The sequence below is a fragment of the Nicotiana sylvestris genome, chromosome 6 (genome assembly GCF_000393655.2).
Source record: "Nicotiana sylvestris chromosome 6, ASM39365v2, whole genome shotgun sequence".
Taxonomy (NCBI): Eukaryota; Viridiplantae; Streptophyta; class Magnoliopsida; order Solanales; family Solanaceae; genus Nicotiana; species Nicotiana sylvestris.
Window position 1 is genome coordinate 66,850,817 of NC_091062.1, and position 18,463 is coordinate 66,869,279.

Here is an 18,463-nt window from a genome sequence, read left to right on the forward strand (position 1 = left end):
GAATTTAAATACTATGGGTTCAACTTTTAAAGTTTTAGTATTGAACACATTATATTTTTAAAGTTACGAGTTCCTATCTACTATTTTAATGAATTTTTATATATAACTTTTTACTCCATATCAAAAGTTATAGGTTCAGTTGAACCCAGTGGCGAAGCCAAGAATTTTTCTTAGGATATTCAAACTTGAAAGAAATAAAAAAAAATCTCCGACAAATGGTGTTCAATATATGTTGTATACCTGTAAAACCTAATATTTTATTTATATGTGCAGTGTTTTTTGAAGAAGGATGGTCAATTAACCACCCTAACTATAGTGTAGCTTCACCCATGGTTGAACCCGTCAGAGAAACACTACATCCGTCTCTGCTGATTATTGTGTTCTAGGGACTGTTTGAACTTTTCGTAGTGGCATTAACATGGTCCCATGCTCAACCTGGGTTTTTTTTGATAGAACTTAGAGGAATCTGGCCAAGCAGGAAATTCCAGTATATGCATTTGTGTAAAAACTATTTTGCTTCATTAAGTTATCCTTGCAGGAACATCATATGCTTGAGCACTTCTTTAGATGGGGTTCATGACACCATTTACTGGCAGGTTTATTTTATTTGGACATTAGGATTTCTACATGTATTCATGACTAGAATGATGGAACGTGCTACTAGCATTGGCATGATCTTGTTTTATACATCACCAGATCCTCTTCTAGTGGTACCAACATGTTTACATGCTTATTGTAGTGTGATGGTTTGGTGGTGTATGGAGCTTTTAGTGCACACAATCATTTCATGGAGTACATTGAGATAGAGGGAATTCTTTAGTCCTATGCATATGGCTATTTATGGATTAGTAGTCATTATTACAGGATGTTAAAGAAGATATTACACACTTGTTTGATTGAAATGAGGCATTCATGGATCTCATATAGCTCATACATGATCACATGAACTGTCCTCATTCAAAATGGTATATGGACATTACTTTGTTTGATTTCTGGTTGTGAAACTTTGGGGCCTGATGAGAGCATTGAAGTGCTGCGGGATGGTTTAATTTCAATCCTTAGTTTGTGGATGTATAGGCACTGGATCAGACATGGAGAAGTCTGTTTCCTTGGATATAGTTATTAGCTTAGTTCATGTCATTTTCCCTAGCTTAGTTTATTACTTTGCATTTAGAGCAAATTATATTTTTGTTTACCCTAAAATTCGAGTAACAATTAAACTTGTAATGGGTTTTAGGGATACGCGATTTCACTTAATACCAATTGATTAATTTAGGGATAAGCGATGAAATTGACAAGAATATAAAACAATAATTAAAGAGTAATGAACTGATGAGTAGAAGAAAGAAAGAAATATTATATTGTCTTGACCTGTACGAGTGTAAGCCCTTTACAAAAGATGGGGACCTCTCTTTATATACTAGAGGAATCCTAATTGTGATACAATTCTAATTACGGGAGTAAATCCCATGATTGATACAAGTGCCCTTGATTTATTCCGTTCCGAGATTTTCGCCGTGATCTCCGACCGGATATACATATTTCGCCGTTATTGTGCTCCGCTCGAAGATGGTCCTATCCGGTCTCGATCGTCGGGGACCTCGATCTCAACGGGTGCCTCGATCCCCAAACTCGACACCTTATCTCCGTTCTCAGGTCTGACCCTCGATGCAGTTCTTTGATCTCGAAATAATGACAAAATCGGGCAAGCCCGATTTTACCCGTATATAGATAGTCCCCTCGTTTCTTAGAGTGTAATGAAAAGAAACGAACCGAGTCTTGGATTTCATACATCGACCAATTGTAACGTCATCTTCGTGATGTAAGCGATGGAGGCGACCGAAGCGTCGCATCTGCATAGTTCTCAAAGTCATTAATTAGTGCCAGATGATGGTCGGCCACTGATACCCTTGAACCGTATTTGAAATATTATAAATAGATTCTCTTCATAATCTTCTCAAACTTTACTTTCAAAACCTTTCTTAACCTTCAAAGCTTTCCTACTTTCTTCAAGTTTCTCAATTTTGCAAATTCTTCGGAATCTGTTTGCCAATCCTTTCCTAAAACAACAAGCTTCATCTTCTTCTTTCTCTCGACACATATAAAAATGGCGAAAACATCTAAAACTGTTCCTCAAAAGGAACAAACCTCTTCATCGCAGATGCCCGACGATAAAACGCCGGTGGAGCCACGCATCGAGGAGTGCGTTCCTGGGTCGTGCGACCTTACTTCTGATTTTAAAGTTGAGAAACCTCGTCAGTCCCTGGCCGATATGAGCCCATGACGAGGTATATATGCTCGATGACAGAGGGCGATCTCGAGCAGGTGAAAAGGACTGCCATTGGAAAAATGCAGAGGTGGTGATTCTTACCCCCAAGGAGGATATCACTACTTACGTGGAAGGGTTTTTAAGTGTTTACACTTATCCTTTCATGCTGGGTCCCGTCGATCCCGTAATCATCAACTTCTGCCGCCAATACAAAATAACCCTAGGCCAAATCCACATTTCTTTTTGACGCATAGTGATTTTGTTCCGATTTTTTGTGAGCGAGGTAGAGGGGATGTCTTTCACCCTCGACCATCTCATTAGATTGTACAGCCCCCGTCTTTACCGAGGCGGATTAATAAGGCTTCAACGTCGGCCACAAAGGTGTTGTTCTCGAGTACAAACGTGCCTAAGGATCGGGGATGGATGAGTCGGTTTGTTTGAGTGAGGACCTCTGAAATAATCTCGCCTGAGAAGATGTCATTCCCCGAGAAATGGAACATGAAGCATAAGTAGAACTTACTCATAGTTTTTATTTGTTGTTTTGTTTCTTTTGCCTTTTTTCATCCACATCTCTTCTTATGATGTAGCGGTTCCCTGGGTGTCTGGTGCAATCCCAGACCTCGAAGGCTGGGTTTGGAAGCTGGCCTCGACCTCTTCGTACTTTGAACGATGTTGGCGTGATTTGGCAAGGGGCTGATGGGAGGCCAAGAATAACGGTAAGATTACCTTATACGCTATTGGTGCCCTTCTTCAAAGTGTCTCTTTTCACTTGTACTTAATCTCCTTTTATACATGTCTCGGAGATGTTTCCGAAATGAGTCCGGCCCCGCCCGGGGAAGAGGAGGCCCCGAAACCATCTAAGGATAAGAAGAGAAAAAGGGTTTCGATCTCCGAGACTTCGAAACCAAAGAAGAGTAAGACTCACAAGCCAAAGAATGACGTCGCTGTCCTATCTGAGGATGCATTTCTCTGGCTACGAGATGAAGAAGAAGAGGAACATGAAGATGGTGACTTCAGGTTGGTGGCTCGAAATAAGAGCGCAAAGGCCATTGAGCCGGCTATGATTGAAGAAGTTCAGCCTCGAGTTGAGGAGGGCCTGGAAGATGCCTCAAGCAGAGTACCCAAGTCAGCGGGGGCTGACGTTGCCTCTCATCGAGATGCGCAATCGGTGGACGTATCTGAAAGGGCCAGTTCTGAGGCCCTTCGAAAAGGAGAGAGTGCCCCAAGTGACTTACTTGGGGCAATCAATATTGATTCGTCTTCCGATGCTGTATTTTCTGAAGGAAAATTTTGGGAGGCATAGTCTATGGAGATCCCCGATGTGGGAATGGCCCATGAAGGGGAGGACATATTCCGTGGCTGCCTTGCTGGGGTCGATGACGTTTCTGACCTAGATGCAGCGATCATTTTTTTATGAGGCTCAGCGACTCCTGCACCAGGTAAATTCATCCTCCGTTATTACGTTTGCTTTTATTCCCTTCAGTCTGATTTCCTTCCTTTCTCCATAGGCTGTGATGCTTCATCGGGAAGCGTTCAACAAATCCCAAGCTCAGATAAACCGGTATGGGGCCGCTCTCAAGATGCTTACGGATGAGAGAGATGATCTCAAATGCCTCTATGTGCAAATGGTAGAGGAGATCAAGGACCTCCAAGCTGAATTAGCAACATCCCATAAGAAACAGACCGATCTCATCGAACAGGTAATGTAGATTTTCAGGAGCTTGACATATCAATTTGATATTGGTGATTAACACTTAGATCCTGCAGGTTCAACAGAAGGCTGAGAAAATCGAGCAACTTCGTGAGGAGGCAGAGATAAAAGATGTAGAGACTTTGGAGTGGAAGCAGAACATGGACCGCCTCGCCTCAGAGAAAGATACAGCCCGAGACCAGTTGTCTGCGGTTGAACGTCACCTCCAAAGCGTGAAAAAGGAGAGCCTGGCCCGAGACAAAAAAATTAAGGATCTTGAGGCTCGGTTGGCCGCTGAGCTTGCAAAGACCGCTTCTGTAGCGGAAAGAGCAAAGGCCGATGCGTAAGCGTCTATTAAGCCGATGCTGAAGCTGCTCATGCTCGAGCAAAAGAGATTTCCGATGTTGCTCAGGCTCGAGTACTTCATGTTGTCGAGCATGCTAAATCCCAATCTCGGAGTAAGTTCTTATTCAAATTCGAGACAGTGGGACCCTTAGGTTCGAATCGAGTGAGAACATGTTCTTGAACTCAAAATGTATTGGCCCTTAGGTTCTTTGAATTGGGTCGATATGGCCTCTACATGATGGCTATCTTTTCCCTCTTTTGGCTCAAAGACTTAGTAAAATTTTCTTATGCCTTAGCATGTGTTTTCTGTACCCATTGGTTTTTTTAGGGTTTAGTGTTGATCGAAACCCCTTTGTTTTTTGTGCCTTAGCACAAGTTTGTATTTGAATAGTACCTCTTAAGGTTTGTCGAGGGCTGATTTTATCAGAGCCCTTTGATTATTTTTGACGAGGATAGCCTTTTAAAACCGGTTTTTAGAGAACTCGAAGGCCTGTTTAATTACGGAATTCGGACGTCTCCGAATCGTGATAGTTTGGCCGTAGCCTTTAACTTGATATTTTCCCACTGGGCTTCTTTCTCGATTATACTTCAAACTTGTTCGAAGTATCAGTCCCCGAGTGGGGTGGCTGTGGCCTTATAAAATCAAGGATTTCCTTTTTAAGGTCTTAAGATTAACAATTTGTGCATGTCGATTTTCGAACGACAGTCCCTGAGTACGAGGTTAATTTCTCGAGCTTTAGTTGCGATTGGCTCTTGAGCCGATTTCCGTGGAATGTCGTAGGTACGAAATTGTAAAGTAAAAATTTCACTAAGGCATGGAACATATGATAAGGAAAAAGTGCTTCTTTCAATATATCGTTCATGCATACATGTTTTGTCATTAGGGCTCGGGAAATCCACATGGGCATGGTTTATTTGACCGTTTGACCCTTTACAAAATTTTCCTATCCCTATTGATACGAAACATCTTTTCTGAAAACATAAAATCAGAGGGTGATGCCCCCCGGTATTCGAGGTTGATTGTAAAGAAGCCTCGAATACTTGAGTTGTCCCCAGGTAGCACATACAATTGTTGACTCGTTAAAAACCTCGCCGGAAAAAACCATTTGGGATAAAAACCTATCTAAGGGAAAAAGAGTGCAACACGTACTTTAAAACCTAAGGTCCTCGTGTTGAAGAGCTTCTCGACGTCTTCGATCGAACACCTGCAATAAGTTAGCATCAGATACAAATGAAAAGGGAGAAAGTCATACGTTAGCAATAATATCGTTTGAGGAGTGATATGTTCCAATTGTTCGGCAATTGTTCGCCCTCCATTGTGCCAAGTTTGTAAGATCCCTTTCGATGACGCCGAGGACTTGGTATGGTCCTTCCCAATTTGGGCCGAGATTCCCTTCGTTAGGTTCTCGAGTATTGAGGGTGACTTTCCTCAGGACTAAGTCCCCTATTTTGAAGTATCGAAGATTGGGCCTTCGATTATAATATCTTTGGATTCGCTGTTTCTAGGTGGCCATCAAACGAGGGCAGCTTCCTATTTTTCGTCTAATAATTCGAGGCTTATGCTCATAGCCTCGTGGTTCGATTCTTCTGTTGTGTATCGAAACCTGACGTTTGGTTCCCCAACTTCGATCGGGATCAAAGCTTCGGCGCCATATACTAAGAAGAACGGCATTGCCCCCGTACTGGATTTTGTCGTTGTTCGATATGCCCAGAGGACTTCGGGAAAAATTTCTCTCCATTTCACCTTAGCATTGTTCAACATTTTCTTTAGGTTTTGAATGATGGTCTTGTTCTTCAATTCGGCATGTCCGTTCCCAGTAGGATGATATGGCGTAGATAATATCGTTTTTATTTTGTAATCCTCGAGGAACTTTGTTACTTTACTGCCGATAAATTGTTTTCCATTGTCGCACAGTATCTCGGCGGGTATCTTGAATCGGCATACAATGTGATCCCCGATGAAGTCTATTACTTCTTTCTCTCTGACTTTCTTCAAAGCCTGTGCCTCAACCAATTTAGAGAAATAGTCGGTCATAAATAAAATGAACTTAGCTTTACCTGGAGCCGATGGCAGAGGGCCGACGATATCCATCCCCTATTTCATGAATGGCCATGAGGATATGACCGAAAGAAGTTGTTCTCCGGGCTGATGGATCATTGGTGCATACCTTTGGCATTTATCACATTTTCAAACAAACTCCTTAGTGTCTTTTTCCATACTATCCCAATAGTATCCTGCTCTGATGATTTTGTGAACTAGTGATTCAGCACCGGAGTGGTTCCCACAAGTACCTTCATGGACTTCCCGTAGAACATAATTGGTGTCCCTTGGTCCCAAACATATCGCTAATGGTCCGTCGAACATTCTTCTGTACAATGTTCCATCGTCAGCCAATGTGAATCAAGCAACTTTTGTTCGTAAGGTCCTTGATACTTTAGGGTTCGATGGGAGCTTTTCATTTTTCAAGTACTCCGTATATTTATTCCTCCAATCCTAAGTTAGGCTCATGGAGTTTATTTCGGCGTGGCCTTCTTCGACCACCAATTTTGAAAAATGTACAACAGTCCCCAAGCTAATTTCATCATCTTCGACTGATGACCCTAAGGTTGCAAGGGCGTTGTTAATATCCAATTTTTCCCTATATATTTTCAATATGCAAAATACCCTTCAAAATAGCATATGTATACATATATAAGTATGTCCAAATGTTTTATTATTCTTCCTTAATTTTTTAAAGGATTTTAAATTAATTTATTCCCCTAATTTGTCCATAAAAATCCAATAATTATTTCCAAAATTATTATTTGGTAATTCCTTTATTGTAATTTCATATTTAGGCTAAAATATAGCTAAGGTAATTTTTTTGCATATTTTAACAAACTTATTTAGTATTTTCAAAGCTAAATTGCATATAATCGCAATATTAGCCTCTTTTAAGATTTAATTGCATTTATATTCATAAATATTAAGTCCAGTATTTTTAAATGGTTAATTATATATTATAAGTCATTTTAGTGCTTTTAATTTATTTTTAGAAATTAATTTCTTATTTTTTATAATTCTTAAAAGGGGAAAATTGGCTATTTAAATAATAGCCCAATTGCATTTCAATTGTAGCCTAAATTGAACCCCAAATCAGATCCAATATCCCCCGGCCCAATTTCGTTTAAACCTGACCCCTAACCTATTTAAACGACCCAACCCGGATTCACACCTAACCCCTTTAATCCCAGCCGTTGATCATTTAGATCAACGACCCCCATTACCCCTTACCTTTTTAACCCCAAACGACCCCTTACCCTACTTTATTTCTCACCAACTGCCGCCTCTGAATCCATTTTCTCTCTCAACTCTCTCTGAAACCTCATGAACCCTAGCCGCCGCCATCTATCCCCACCCTAATCCGCCCTAAACCCCGCCTAATCCATGGCCTCCCATGGCCATTGGAGATGTGTAATGGCCTCCTATGGCTCCTGGGTGTTTGTTTTTATGGTTTCATGGCCAGTCCTCGAAGGAATCTGGTCCTGTCCTTGCTCGACTGCTATTCATGGCTTTTCTCCGGCCATCTATGGCCTTTAAGGCAGATCCTTGACTTTCCTGGTTAGATCGGAAACTTTCAAGGCCTTTCTCACCTCTTCTGGGTTTTCGAAACCCTAATCTTTAAGACCTTTTGATTTTCTTTCAGAACTACTTTAGATCTATACTTGCTATGAATGTTTTAAGTGTTTTTCTCGAAAGTTCTTCAACTTTCCTTTCAAAACGACTTTTCGTTAAGGTTTTCCTTTAAGTTTTTCAAAAGATCTCTTCTCAGATTTTTAATGTTGTTTGTGATTCTGCTATGTTTTGCTCATGCTTTTCTTCTATCTGAGTCAGCATGTTGAAAACCCTAATTCTTTTTGGTCTCCTTCGAGCTTTGAAACTGTTTGTTTTGTGTACTGGTTCGATTAAGTTCCTCATTCTTGTTTGACTTATTTGTTTTACCATCTTTTGAACTCGATTATTGTTGAAAACCCTAGGTCTTTGGGTCTGAGATTGTTTGTTTGAATACTTGACTCGATTTAAGGTTCCTTGTTTCAGACTCTTTTTTTATGTGATTCATCTGATTCTGAGTTTTACCATCTTTTAAACTCGACCATTGTTGAAACCCTGATTTCTCAAAAGGTTTCCTCACTTGTTACCGTGAGACCTGTATTTGTTTTGACTCTCTTCTTCACTTTGTCTATACGTGTGAGCCCTGACTATCTATCTTTGTTCACTACCGAATCCTATGCTTATTTCTGTTACTATTGTATGCTGTTTCTTTTGCCAATATGCTTGGCCTCACATGTCTGATGTTTCTGTTCACTCTATTTATATACTGAAGTATAGAAGCATGTTTCTTCCTTGATTGACCTTGATTTTGTGACTGATTTCAAAAGCTTTTCTTATATGAGCCCTGATTTCACTAGCCTGTTAATTGATTCCTTTCCCTTTACTGTGATGTTTTACCTTGCTGAATCCTTTCCAAAACTAAGCATATTTTTGTACTCAGACTTGATTGTTCACTGCATGCTTTTACTATCCCCTATATGGCAATAATCAAACTAATTTCTTTCCTTATTTGAACCTATTACTACCCGTTAATCAGTGATTCCTTAATTAAAGGGAATCACTTGTGTAATTGATTCTGACTTATGATTGTTTCTATATTTGTGTTAAGGCTTTACTTATTACCTTATTCTTCACCTGTTTTCAGAACTATAAATATCCATTTTCTTTTCTTTCAAACGAAGAACGAACCATCTGAGTTCAGAACACACACTTCACTCAAAACTCTCTCTCTTTTCTCTACTACTCCTTGTGCTACTGCTTTGCCTAGCCGGCTGAAAACCAAGGCTAGGCTGTGGAAATTTGCTCACTTTTTCTTTCTGCACTTTGCTTCTTACTGGTATGTCCTAGTTAATCTTCAAGCATCAACAACAACTTGTTTCTTTAATTGTCCCAACTTTTCTTATTCTTGTCTACTTTGCTTATGTTTCTGCAATCAAGTTACATTACTAGCATGTGAAATATGTTCCCTACCCCTTTTAATTAATGATCCCTTAGGTGTATGAATCCCAAACCCCACATACCCTTTTTGTGTTTGTGTTCTCTGTCTGGTTTGTAGGCATGCCAACATCATCTATTGCTGTACATGTCCAAACCTGACCCTTCCCGGGGTCATATGCTTCATGCATTGTATTCCTGAAACCCCTGACCCCCTTTGTGCAATTATTGATTCTATGTAATTTAAGTTTTACTACTACTGTTTTCAAATCACCCTTACCCCTTACTACTCTCAATCCAGTCTTAAAATAAATCTATGTTTCTGCACTTCCAATACACTCTTAGAACTTAGGTTCTACCCCTCTTGTGTGAGCCTTGCCTTGGGACCCATGAGCTCCCTCTGAACTTGGACACATAAGGGCTAGCCCTTCTACACTGCACTCACCTCTATCTGGTTATGGAAACCTGGGTGTAAGCACTGCCCGGGGTCCTTTGAGACCCTTACGGAACTTTGACACTCCCAGGTCTGAGAAAGGCTTTGAAACAAGTGGTGCTTGAGGTGGTTTATTCCATAACTCAAAGAGGAAGTCAAGAATCAGACTTCCTATGGTTGTAACTTCTTATTTTACACTATTCTGATGTAATTCAGTATTTGGTCTGTAATAATTTGTAACAAATATTGGGGACTGGTTAGTGAAAAAGGGATGTGTAATTATGCATGTTTAGCTATTAGAAGGGTAGCGAACATGCCTATAGGATTTGTTTCTTTAAATTCTACATGTTTAGCTATTAGAAGGGTAGAGAACATGCCTATAGGATCTGTTTCTTTAAATTCTGCATGTTTAGCTATTCGAAGGGTAGAAAACATGCTTATAGGATCTATTTCTTTAAATCCTGCATGTTTTAATTCTACATCTAGATAACATGCCTATAGGACCTGTTTTAAATTCTGCATGTTTTATTACCACACTTAGACACCATGCCTATAGGATCTAAACGGCTATAATCAGACATCATGTTCATAAGGTTGAAATCAGTATTTTCATAGAAACCATGCCTATAGGAATTTCAAGCAATTCCTGCCTGCTTCGTTTCACGTTCAACTAGATATCATTTCTATAGGGATTAAAAATCAACAATAATAGAGATCATGCCTATAAGATCTAAAACCAGTCTAGTTTAAAATCAGTTTGAGTCGTACTGTTCTGAATCAGTCTTAAACAACCTACTCCTTTTATTAATACGGTTTAGAAAGCATGCCTATAGGATCCCTAAATCGCTCGTTTAAAACTATTACTACTTTGCTACATTCTGAATCAGTAATAGATATCATGCTTATAGGATATCACCAACACACTTAGGCAAGCCTTAGGTGATAACAACAAAACTGAATTCGCCTTTGTTAATTAATAACTGCTACAATCAGCAGGCAGACCTGATTTGGACTTCTTATCTGAGTTATGTATGTTTACCGTGAAAATGGTAACAATAATTAGATATGTAAATGGGATTCTAAAAATACGTGATCTATTCTCGAGCTAGTTGTTAAAGCAGTTAATGCTAAGAACGTGAAGTATAATGATAAAATGCGAGCTAAGACGAGGCAGTAATCAAACCAAAGGGCCTGTTATTCGAGTGCAGAGATGGTCGATGGGACCTCAGGGTCAACGTTGATATCGATCTCGAACTATTGGGGACAACCGGGAATGGGATAACAGTTAAAGGTATAATTAAATAGGGCTCTTTTGGCCAATATTAAGCTATAGAATGAAGAACAAGTTAAGAAGCAATGAATATGGGGGCGACCTCGGGCCAGTACCAAGTGGTCAGGAGAATGACTGAAGATAAATGACTTTAAACCAATGGGAATAAGCAAATTAGAGATGAGAGAGAAGATATTATTACACTTGAGTTGGATCAATAGAGCTCTGCCTTGCAAGGTGTTGGTGACCCCCCTTTTATAGAAAGAGGACGCCCAAACTTAGTTCAAAATACTTAGTATGACAAAAAAGAATGAGATGTGACAGCCCGCTAGTTTTATGTTGCATGAGGGAAGGTGTCAAGCCACTTGAATAGATTTGATCAACCCCGGGTGCATTCCTCGGGGAATTCCTGTGTTCGTCGGGGCCTTGGCCGATGTTTATTCTTGGCAGGGCATCGACAGGTTTCGAGGAAAGTGACCGACCCAAGATCCCGTGCTTCCGGGGTCACTCTCTGAAGCATTACGTCGGGGGGGGGGGGAATTGGTTCCTCGGTTTTCACCGCACACAGATAGTCTCCGCGTTTCTTATAGGGAAGTGATAAGAAACGGTATAGACATATCATTTCCCGATCCCTTGTAGCGGTATTATGCAGATGGTGCAGCCCTCCTTTGACAGGTATCGAGGTACTTCGCCTTTTTGCTTCTTCGGGATCACCCAAAATGTTACGACCCTTGGAGTCATATCATTGCTATCAGTTCAGCTTCTATGAACGCATTGACTGTGCCTCCCGTTACATTTTTTGAGGGCGGTAATGGCGCCGTCGGTTGCTTTGCCCTCCATATAAATGGGGCTCATTGTGGCTAGCTTTTCTACTCAGACTTTCTTCGATACCTATCTCTCCTTATTTAAAGTTCCACCATTTTGCCGTGTTCGAGGCCCCAGGCTTCAAGATTTTATGCTATATGCGCCTTGACTCCTTTCTTGATCTCTTTTTGATTGGACGAAATTGTGCCGCCGTGATGTTGCTTCTATTGCTGTTACTGTTGTTGTTGTCGCTGCAGTCGTTGTCAGCTCAGGGCGATGAGGCAGAGGGTCGATTCCTTCCGACCCTGGAGGGTATTTTTTGGACTATGCACCGCTGCTCAAGAGGGGGCTCGAATTATACACCGCTGCTCACCCTCCTCACTCGGCTTGGCACGTTACACCCCTTTTGGATTCCTGGAGGGTGTGGCGGCGGTTTTCGCTGGCTGTTGCCTCCCGGGCCGAGGCAACGTCTCAAGAAGTGGCTTGGTGGGTTTTATACTGGCGGGATTCATGACAACCAAATTTTTCACCCAGCCACTTCTTGTCTCCTTCCCTCACCTCTCTTCCTTTTAAAGATTCCTTTCTAAGGAATCGAGATGAGGTCCTTGAGGGCCTCGAACTTGGAAGATATTATCTTTGAGGTCATATGCCCGAGGGGATGACGACAGAGATACCACACAAAAAGTAGACTAGACTCTTAGGCTTTTGTTGTATGCATATCTTTGGATTTGATTTTTTGCGTGATGATCCCCTCGCGAACTTTTGTAATCATATGTAAGGACCCCTCGATGGCTGTTGTTTATGGATTTCTTATGAATATGAATATACTTTTTCTGACTTCTGCTTTTCTTACTTTGCTTTGTTTTTGTATGCTCCCATGACCTTTGAGGCTCTTTGAATGCCTTCTTTTATTTGTTGACCGTCGATATCTAGCTTGAGTGCGTGTGTCCATTCTGATCTCCTGCTGATCAACACGGTTCTCCTCCAACCCACTATCGTACTTCGGACCAACCTTGGATCGTTCTGATAGTTCCGGGCTATCGGGGCCCTCCGAATTGTTTGGAGATCATGCATCGAATTCTGGGGCCTATGGGAACGTCATCCTGGATGAAGGTCATCTTCGGGTACCCGGGGGTCCCTATTGATCTTGATGTAGATAATCCTTTTAGAATGTATAAGATTGACTGCTACTGAGGTGTTTACTTGTATTTGGGTGCTTCCTCGGACCTTCATGGAGCTTTCGATTGATAAAATGGCTCTACGTAGGGTTCTTTGTGTCCTAGCTCAAAATAAGACCAGTAACATCGGGCAGCCGAATCCTTACTGTGAAGGCGTGGGTGGTGTCTTCGGACTTCGTAGTGGCCTTTCAGAGGAGGTTTGACCGAGGGCCGGCGGGTTTAGGGATGCCAATGACTTCTCGAATGTAGTCTCTGGACTGAGATTTGCCTGCGTTTGGATCATCTAGATCGATATCCGGGGACTGTTCCGTATGAATGTATGTTAAGATGCAACTGTATTTGCTAGCTAGCTTCCTTTGGCGGAGGCCTTTATGTGCTGATCTCGTGTTGGCAAAGGCATTGCTAGCCTTTTGGGGCTTTATCTTACCGCAATGAAGGCTTCCAGGGTTGGTTATCATACCGACGCCGGATACGATGCTGATGGCTGGTGCCCTTGGTTGTTTTTGAATTTGTTGCCATTTTTCTCACATGCAATGTGAGGCCGCTTTCGCCTCCTCGAGGGTCGTCGGAACCTGCCTTTAATGGCTGCTTTATTTGGGGAAGGCAGAGACTGGGCTCGGGCGAATCGTTCCTCCCAGGTGTTGGTGCCACACCTTCGAAACCCTCATCAGTTATTTGAAGGGATGAAATAATATCCTTCAAGCGGTATGCCCTGTGTTTCGGCGGCTCTATCTATGATGATGGCGAATCCAGTAGCCATTTTTTCTTTTCTTTGTCACGAGCGTTGTTGGTGTCGGACGGTCCCTTGAGGGCGCGGATATACCCCCTCTGGGGGGTCGTAGATTTCCAGGTGGGCAATGACGATAATGAGATATGTGATATGACAGAGCCTTTTATCAAGGAGGATATCACTACTTACGTGGAAGGGTTTTTAAGTGTTTACACTTATCCTTTCATGCTGGGTCCCGTCGATCCCGTAATCATCAACTTCTGCCGCCAATACAAAATAACCCTAGGCCAAATCCACATTTCTTTTTGACGCATAGTGATTTTGTTCCGATTTTTTGTGAGCGAGGTAGAGGGGATGTCTTTCACCCTCGACCATCTCATTAGATTGTACAGCCCCCGTCTTTACCGAGGCGGATTAATAAGGCTTCAACGTCGGCCACAAAGGTGTTGTTCTCGAGTACAAACGTGCCTAAGGATCGGGGATGGATGAGTCGGTTTGTTTGAGTGAGGACCTCTGAAATAATCTCGCCTGAGAAGATGTCATTCCCCGAGAAATGGAACATGAAGCATAAGTAGAACTTACTCATAGTTTTTATTTGTTGTTTTGTTTCTTTTGCCTTTTTTCATCCACATCTCTTCTTATGATGTAGCGGTTCCCTGGGTGTCTGGTGCAATCCCAGACCTCGAAGGCTGGGTTTGGAAGCTGGCCTCGACCTCTTCGTACTTTGAACGATGTTGGCGTGATTTGGCAAGGGGCTGATGGGAGGCCAAGAATAACGGTAAGATTACCTTATACTCTATTGGTGCCCTTCTTCAAAGTGTCTCTTTTCACTTGTACTTAATCTCCTTTTATACATGTCTCGGAGATGTTTCCGAAATGAGTCCGGCCCCGCCCGGGGAAGAGGAGGCCCCGAAACCATCTAAGGATAAGAAGAGAAAAAGGGTTTCGATCTCCGAGACTTCGAAACCAAAGAAGAGTAAGACTCACAAGCCAAAGAATGACGTCGCTGTCCTATCTGAGGATGCATTTCTCTGGCTACGAGATGAAGAAGAAGAGGAACATGAAGATGGTGACTTCAGGTTGGTGGCTCGAAATAAGAGCGCAAAGGCCATTGAGCCGGCTATGATTGAAGAAGTTCAGCCTCGAGTTGAGGAGGGCCTGGAAGATGCCTCAAGCAGAGTACCCAAGTCAGCGGGGGCTGACGTTGCCTCTCATCGAGATGCGCAATCGGTGGACGTATCTGAAAGGGCCAGTTCTGAGGCCCTTCGAAAAGGAGAGAGTGCCCCAAGTGACTTACTTGGGGCAATCAATATTGATTCGTCTTCCGATGCTGTATTTTCTGAAGGAAAATTTTGGGAGGCATAGTCTATGGAGATCCCCGATGTGGGAATGGCCCATGAAGGGGAGGACATATTCCGTGGCTGCCTTGCTGGGGTCGATGACGTTTCTGACCTAGATGCAGCGATCATTTTTTTATGAGGCTCAGCGACTCCTGCACCAGGTAAATTCATCCTCCGTTATTACGTTTGCTTTTATTCCCTTCAGTCTGATTTCCTTCCTTTCTCCATAGGCTGTGATGCTTCATCGGGAAGCGTTCAACAAATCCCAAGCTCAGATAAACCGGTATGGGGCCGCTCTCAAGATGCTTACGGATGAGAGAGATGATCTCAAATGCCTCTATGTGCAAATGGTAGAGGAGATCAAGGACCTCCAAGCTGAATTAGCAACATCCCATAAGAAACAGACCGATCTCATCGAACAGGTAATGTAGATTTTCAGGAGCTTGACATATCAATTTGATATTGGTGATTAACACTTAGATCCTGCAGGTTCAACAGAAGGCTGAGAAAATCGAGCAACTTCGTGAGGAGGCAGAGATAAAAGATGTAGAGACTTTGGAGTGGAAGCAGAACATGGACCGCCTCGCCTCAGAGAAAGATACAGCCCGAGACCAGTTGTCTGCGGTTGAACGTCACCTCCAAAGCGTGAAAAAGGAGAGCCTGGCCCGAGACAAAAAAATTAAGGATCTTGAGGCTCGGTTGGCCGCTGAGCTTGCAAAGACCGCTTCTGTAGCGGAAAGAGCAAAGGCCGATGCGTAAGCGTCTATTAAGCCGATGCTGAAGCTGCTCATGCTCGAGCAAAAGAGATTTCCGATGTTGCTCAGGCTCGAGTACTTCATGTTGTCGAGCATGCTAAATCCCAATCTCGGAGTAAGTTCTTATTCAAATTCGAGACAGTGGGACCCTTAGGTTCGAATCGAGTGAGAACATGTTCTTGAACTCAAAATGTATTGGCCCTTAGGTTCTTTGAATTGGGTCGATATGGCCTCTACATGATGGCTATCTTTTCCCTCTTTTGGCTCAAAGACTTAGTAAAATTTTCTTATGCCTTAGCATGTGTTTTCTGTACCCATTGGTTTTTTTAGGGTTTAGTGTTGATCGAAACCCCTTTGTTTTTTGTGCCTTAGCACAAGTTTGTATTTGAATAGTACCTCTTAAGGTTTGTCGAGGGCTGATTTTATCAGAGCCCTTTGATTATTTTTGACGAGGATAGCCTTTTAAAACCGGTTTTTAGAGAACTCGAAGGCCTGTTTAATTACGGAATTCGGACGTCTCCGAATCGTGATAGTTTGGCCGTAGCCTTTAACTTGATATTTTCCCACTGGGCTTCTTTCTCGATTATACTTCAAACTTGTTCGAAGTATCAGTCCCCGAGTGGGGTGGCTGTGGCCTTATAAAATCAAGGATTGCCTTTTTAAGGTCTTAAGATTAACAATTTGTGCATGTCGATTTTCGAACGACAGTCCCTGAGTACGAGGTTAATTTCTCGAGCTTTAGTTGCGATTGGCTCTTGAGCCGATTTCCGTGGAATGTCGTAGGTACGAAATTGTAAAGTAAAAATTTCACTAAGGCATGGAACATATGATAAGGAAAAAGTGCTTCTTTCAATATATCGTTCATGCATACATGTTTTGTCATTAGGGCTCGGGAAATCCACATGGGCATGGTTTATTTGACCGTTTGACCCTTTACAAAATTTTTCTATCCCTATTGATACGAAACATCTTTTCTGAAAACATAAAATCAGAGGGTGATGCCCCCCGGTATTCGAGGTTGATTGTAAAGAAGCCTCGAATACTTGAGTTGTCCCCAGGTAGCACATACAATTGTTGACTCGTTAAAAACCTCGCCGGAAAAAACCATTTGGGATAAAAACCTATCTAAGGGAAAAAGAGTGCAACACGTACTTTAAAACCTAAGGTCCTCGTGTTGAAGAGCTTCTCGACGTCTTCGATCGAACACCTGCAATAAGTTAGCATCAGATACAAATGAAAAGGGAGAAAGTCATACGTTAGCAATAATATCGTTTGAGGAGTGATATGTTCCAATTGTTCGGCAATTGTTCGCCCTCCATTGTGCCAAGTTTGTAAGATCCCTTTCGATGACGCCGAGGACTTGGTATGGTCCTTCCCAATTTGGGCCGAGATTCCCTTCGTTAGGTTCTCGAGTATTGAGGGTGACTTTCCTCAGGACTAAGTCCCCTATTTTGAAGTATCGAAGATTGGGCCTTCGATTATAATATCTTTGGATTCGCTGTTTCTAGGTGGCCATCAAACGAGGGCAGCTTCCTATTTTTCGTCTAATAATTCGAGGCTTATGCTCATAGCCTCGTGGTTCGATTCTTCTGTTGTGTATCGAAACCTGACGTTTGGTTCCCCAACTTCGATCGGGATCAAAGCTTCGGCGCCATATACTAAGAAGAACGGCATTGCCCCCGTACTGGATTTTGTCGTTGTTCGATATGCCCAGAGGACTTCGGGAAAAATTTCTCTCCATTTCACCTTAGCATTGTTCAACATTTTCTTTAGGTTTTGAATGATGGTCTTGTTCTTCAATTCGGCATGTCCGTTCCCAGTAGGATGATATGGCGTAGATAATATCGTTTTTATTTTGTAATCCTCGAGGAACTTTGTTACTTTACTGCCGATAAATTGTTTTCCATTGTCGCACAGTATCTCGGCGGGTATCTTGAATCGGCATACAATGTGATCCCCGATGAAGTCTATTACTTCTTTCTCTCTGACTTTCTTCAAAGCCTGTGCCTCAACCAATTTAGAGAAATAGTCGGTCATAAATAAAATGAACTTAGCTTTACCTGGAGCCGATGGCAGAGGGCCGACGATATCCATCCCCTATTTCATGAATGGCCATGAGGATATGACCGAAAGAAGTTGTTCTCCGGGCTGATGGATCATTGGTGCATACCTTTGGCATTTATCACATTTTCAAACAAACTCCTTAGTGTCTTTTTCCATACTATCCCAATAGTATCCTGCTCTGATGATTTTGTGAACTAGTGATTCAGCACCGGAGTGGTTCCCACAAGTACCTTCATGGACTTCCCGTAGAACATAATTGGTGTCCCTTGGTCCCAAACATATCGCTAATGGTCCGTCGAACATTCTTCTGTACAATGTTCCATCGTCAGCCAATGTGAATCAAGCAACTTTTGTTCGTAAGGTCCTTGATACTTTAGGGTTCGATGGGAGCTTTTCATTTTTCAAGTACTCCGTATATTTATTCCTCCAATCCTAAGTTAGGCTCATGGAGTTTATTTCGGCGTGGCCTTCTTCGACCACCAATTTTGAAAAATGTACAACAGTCCCCAAGCTAATTTCATCATCTTCGACTGATGACCCTAAGGTTGCAAGGGCGTTG

General features: G+C 42.1%; 2 protein-coding genes across 2 annotated transcripts; both read left to right on the forward strand.

Moving 5' to 3' along the window:
- Positions 1–3,083: 3,083 nt before the first annotated feature.
- Positions 3,084–4,306, forward strand: LOC104245968 (autophagy-related protein 23-like). The gene is made up of 3 exons (XM_009801681.1): positions 3,084–3,539; positions 3,778–3,969; positions 4,037–4,306. The coding sequence occupies exons 1-3, from the start codon at positions 3,084–3,086 to the stop codon at positions 4,304–4,306; spliced, it is 918 nt and encodes a 305-aa protein (XP_009799983.1).
- Positions 4,307–14,621: 10,315 nt separating this feature from the next.
- Positions 14,622–15,844, forward strand: LOC138870726 (autophagy-related protein 23-like). The gene is made up of 3 exons (XM_070148560.1): positions 14,622–15,077; positions 15,316–15,507; positions 15,575–15,844. The coding sequence occupies exons 1-3, from the start codon at positions 14,622–14,624 to the stop codon at positions 15,842–15,844; spliced, it is 918 nt and encodes a 305-aa protein (XP_070004661.1).
- Positions 15,845–18,463: the final 2,619 nt, after the last annotated feature.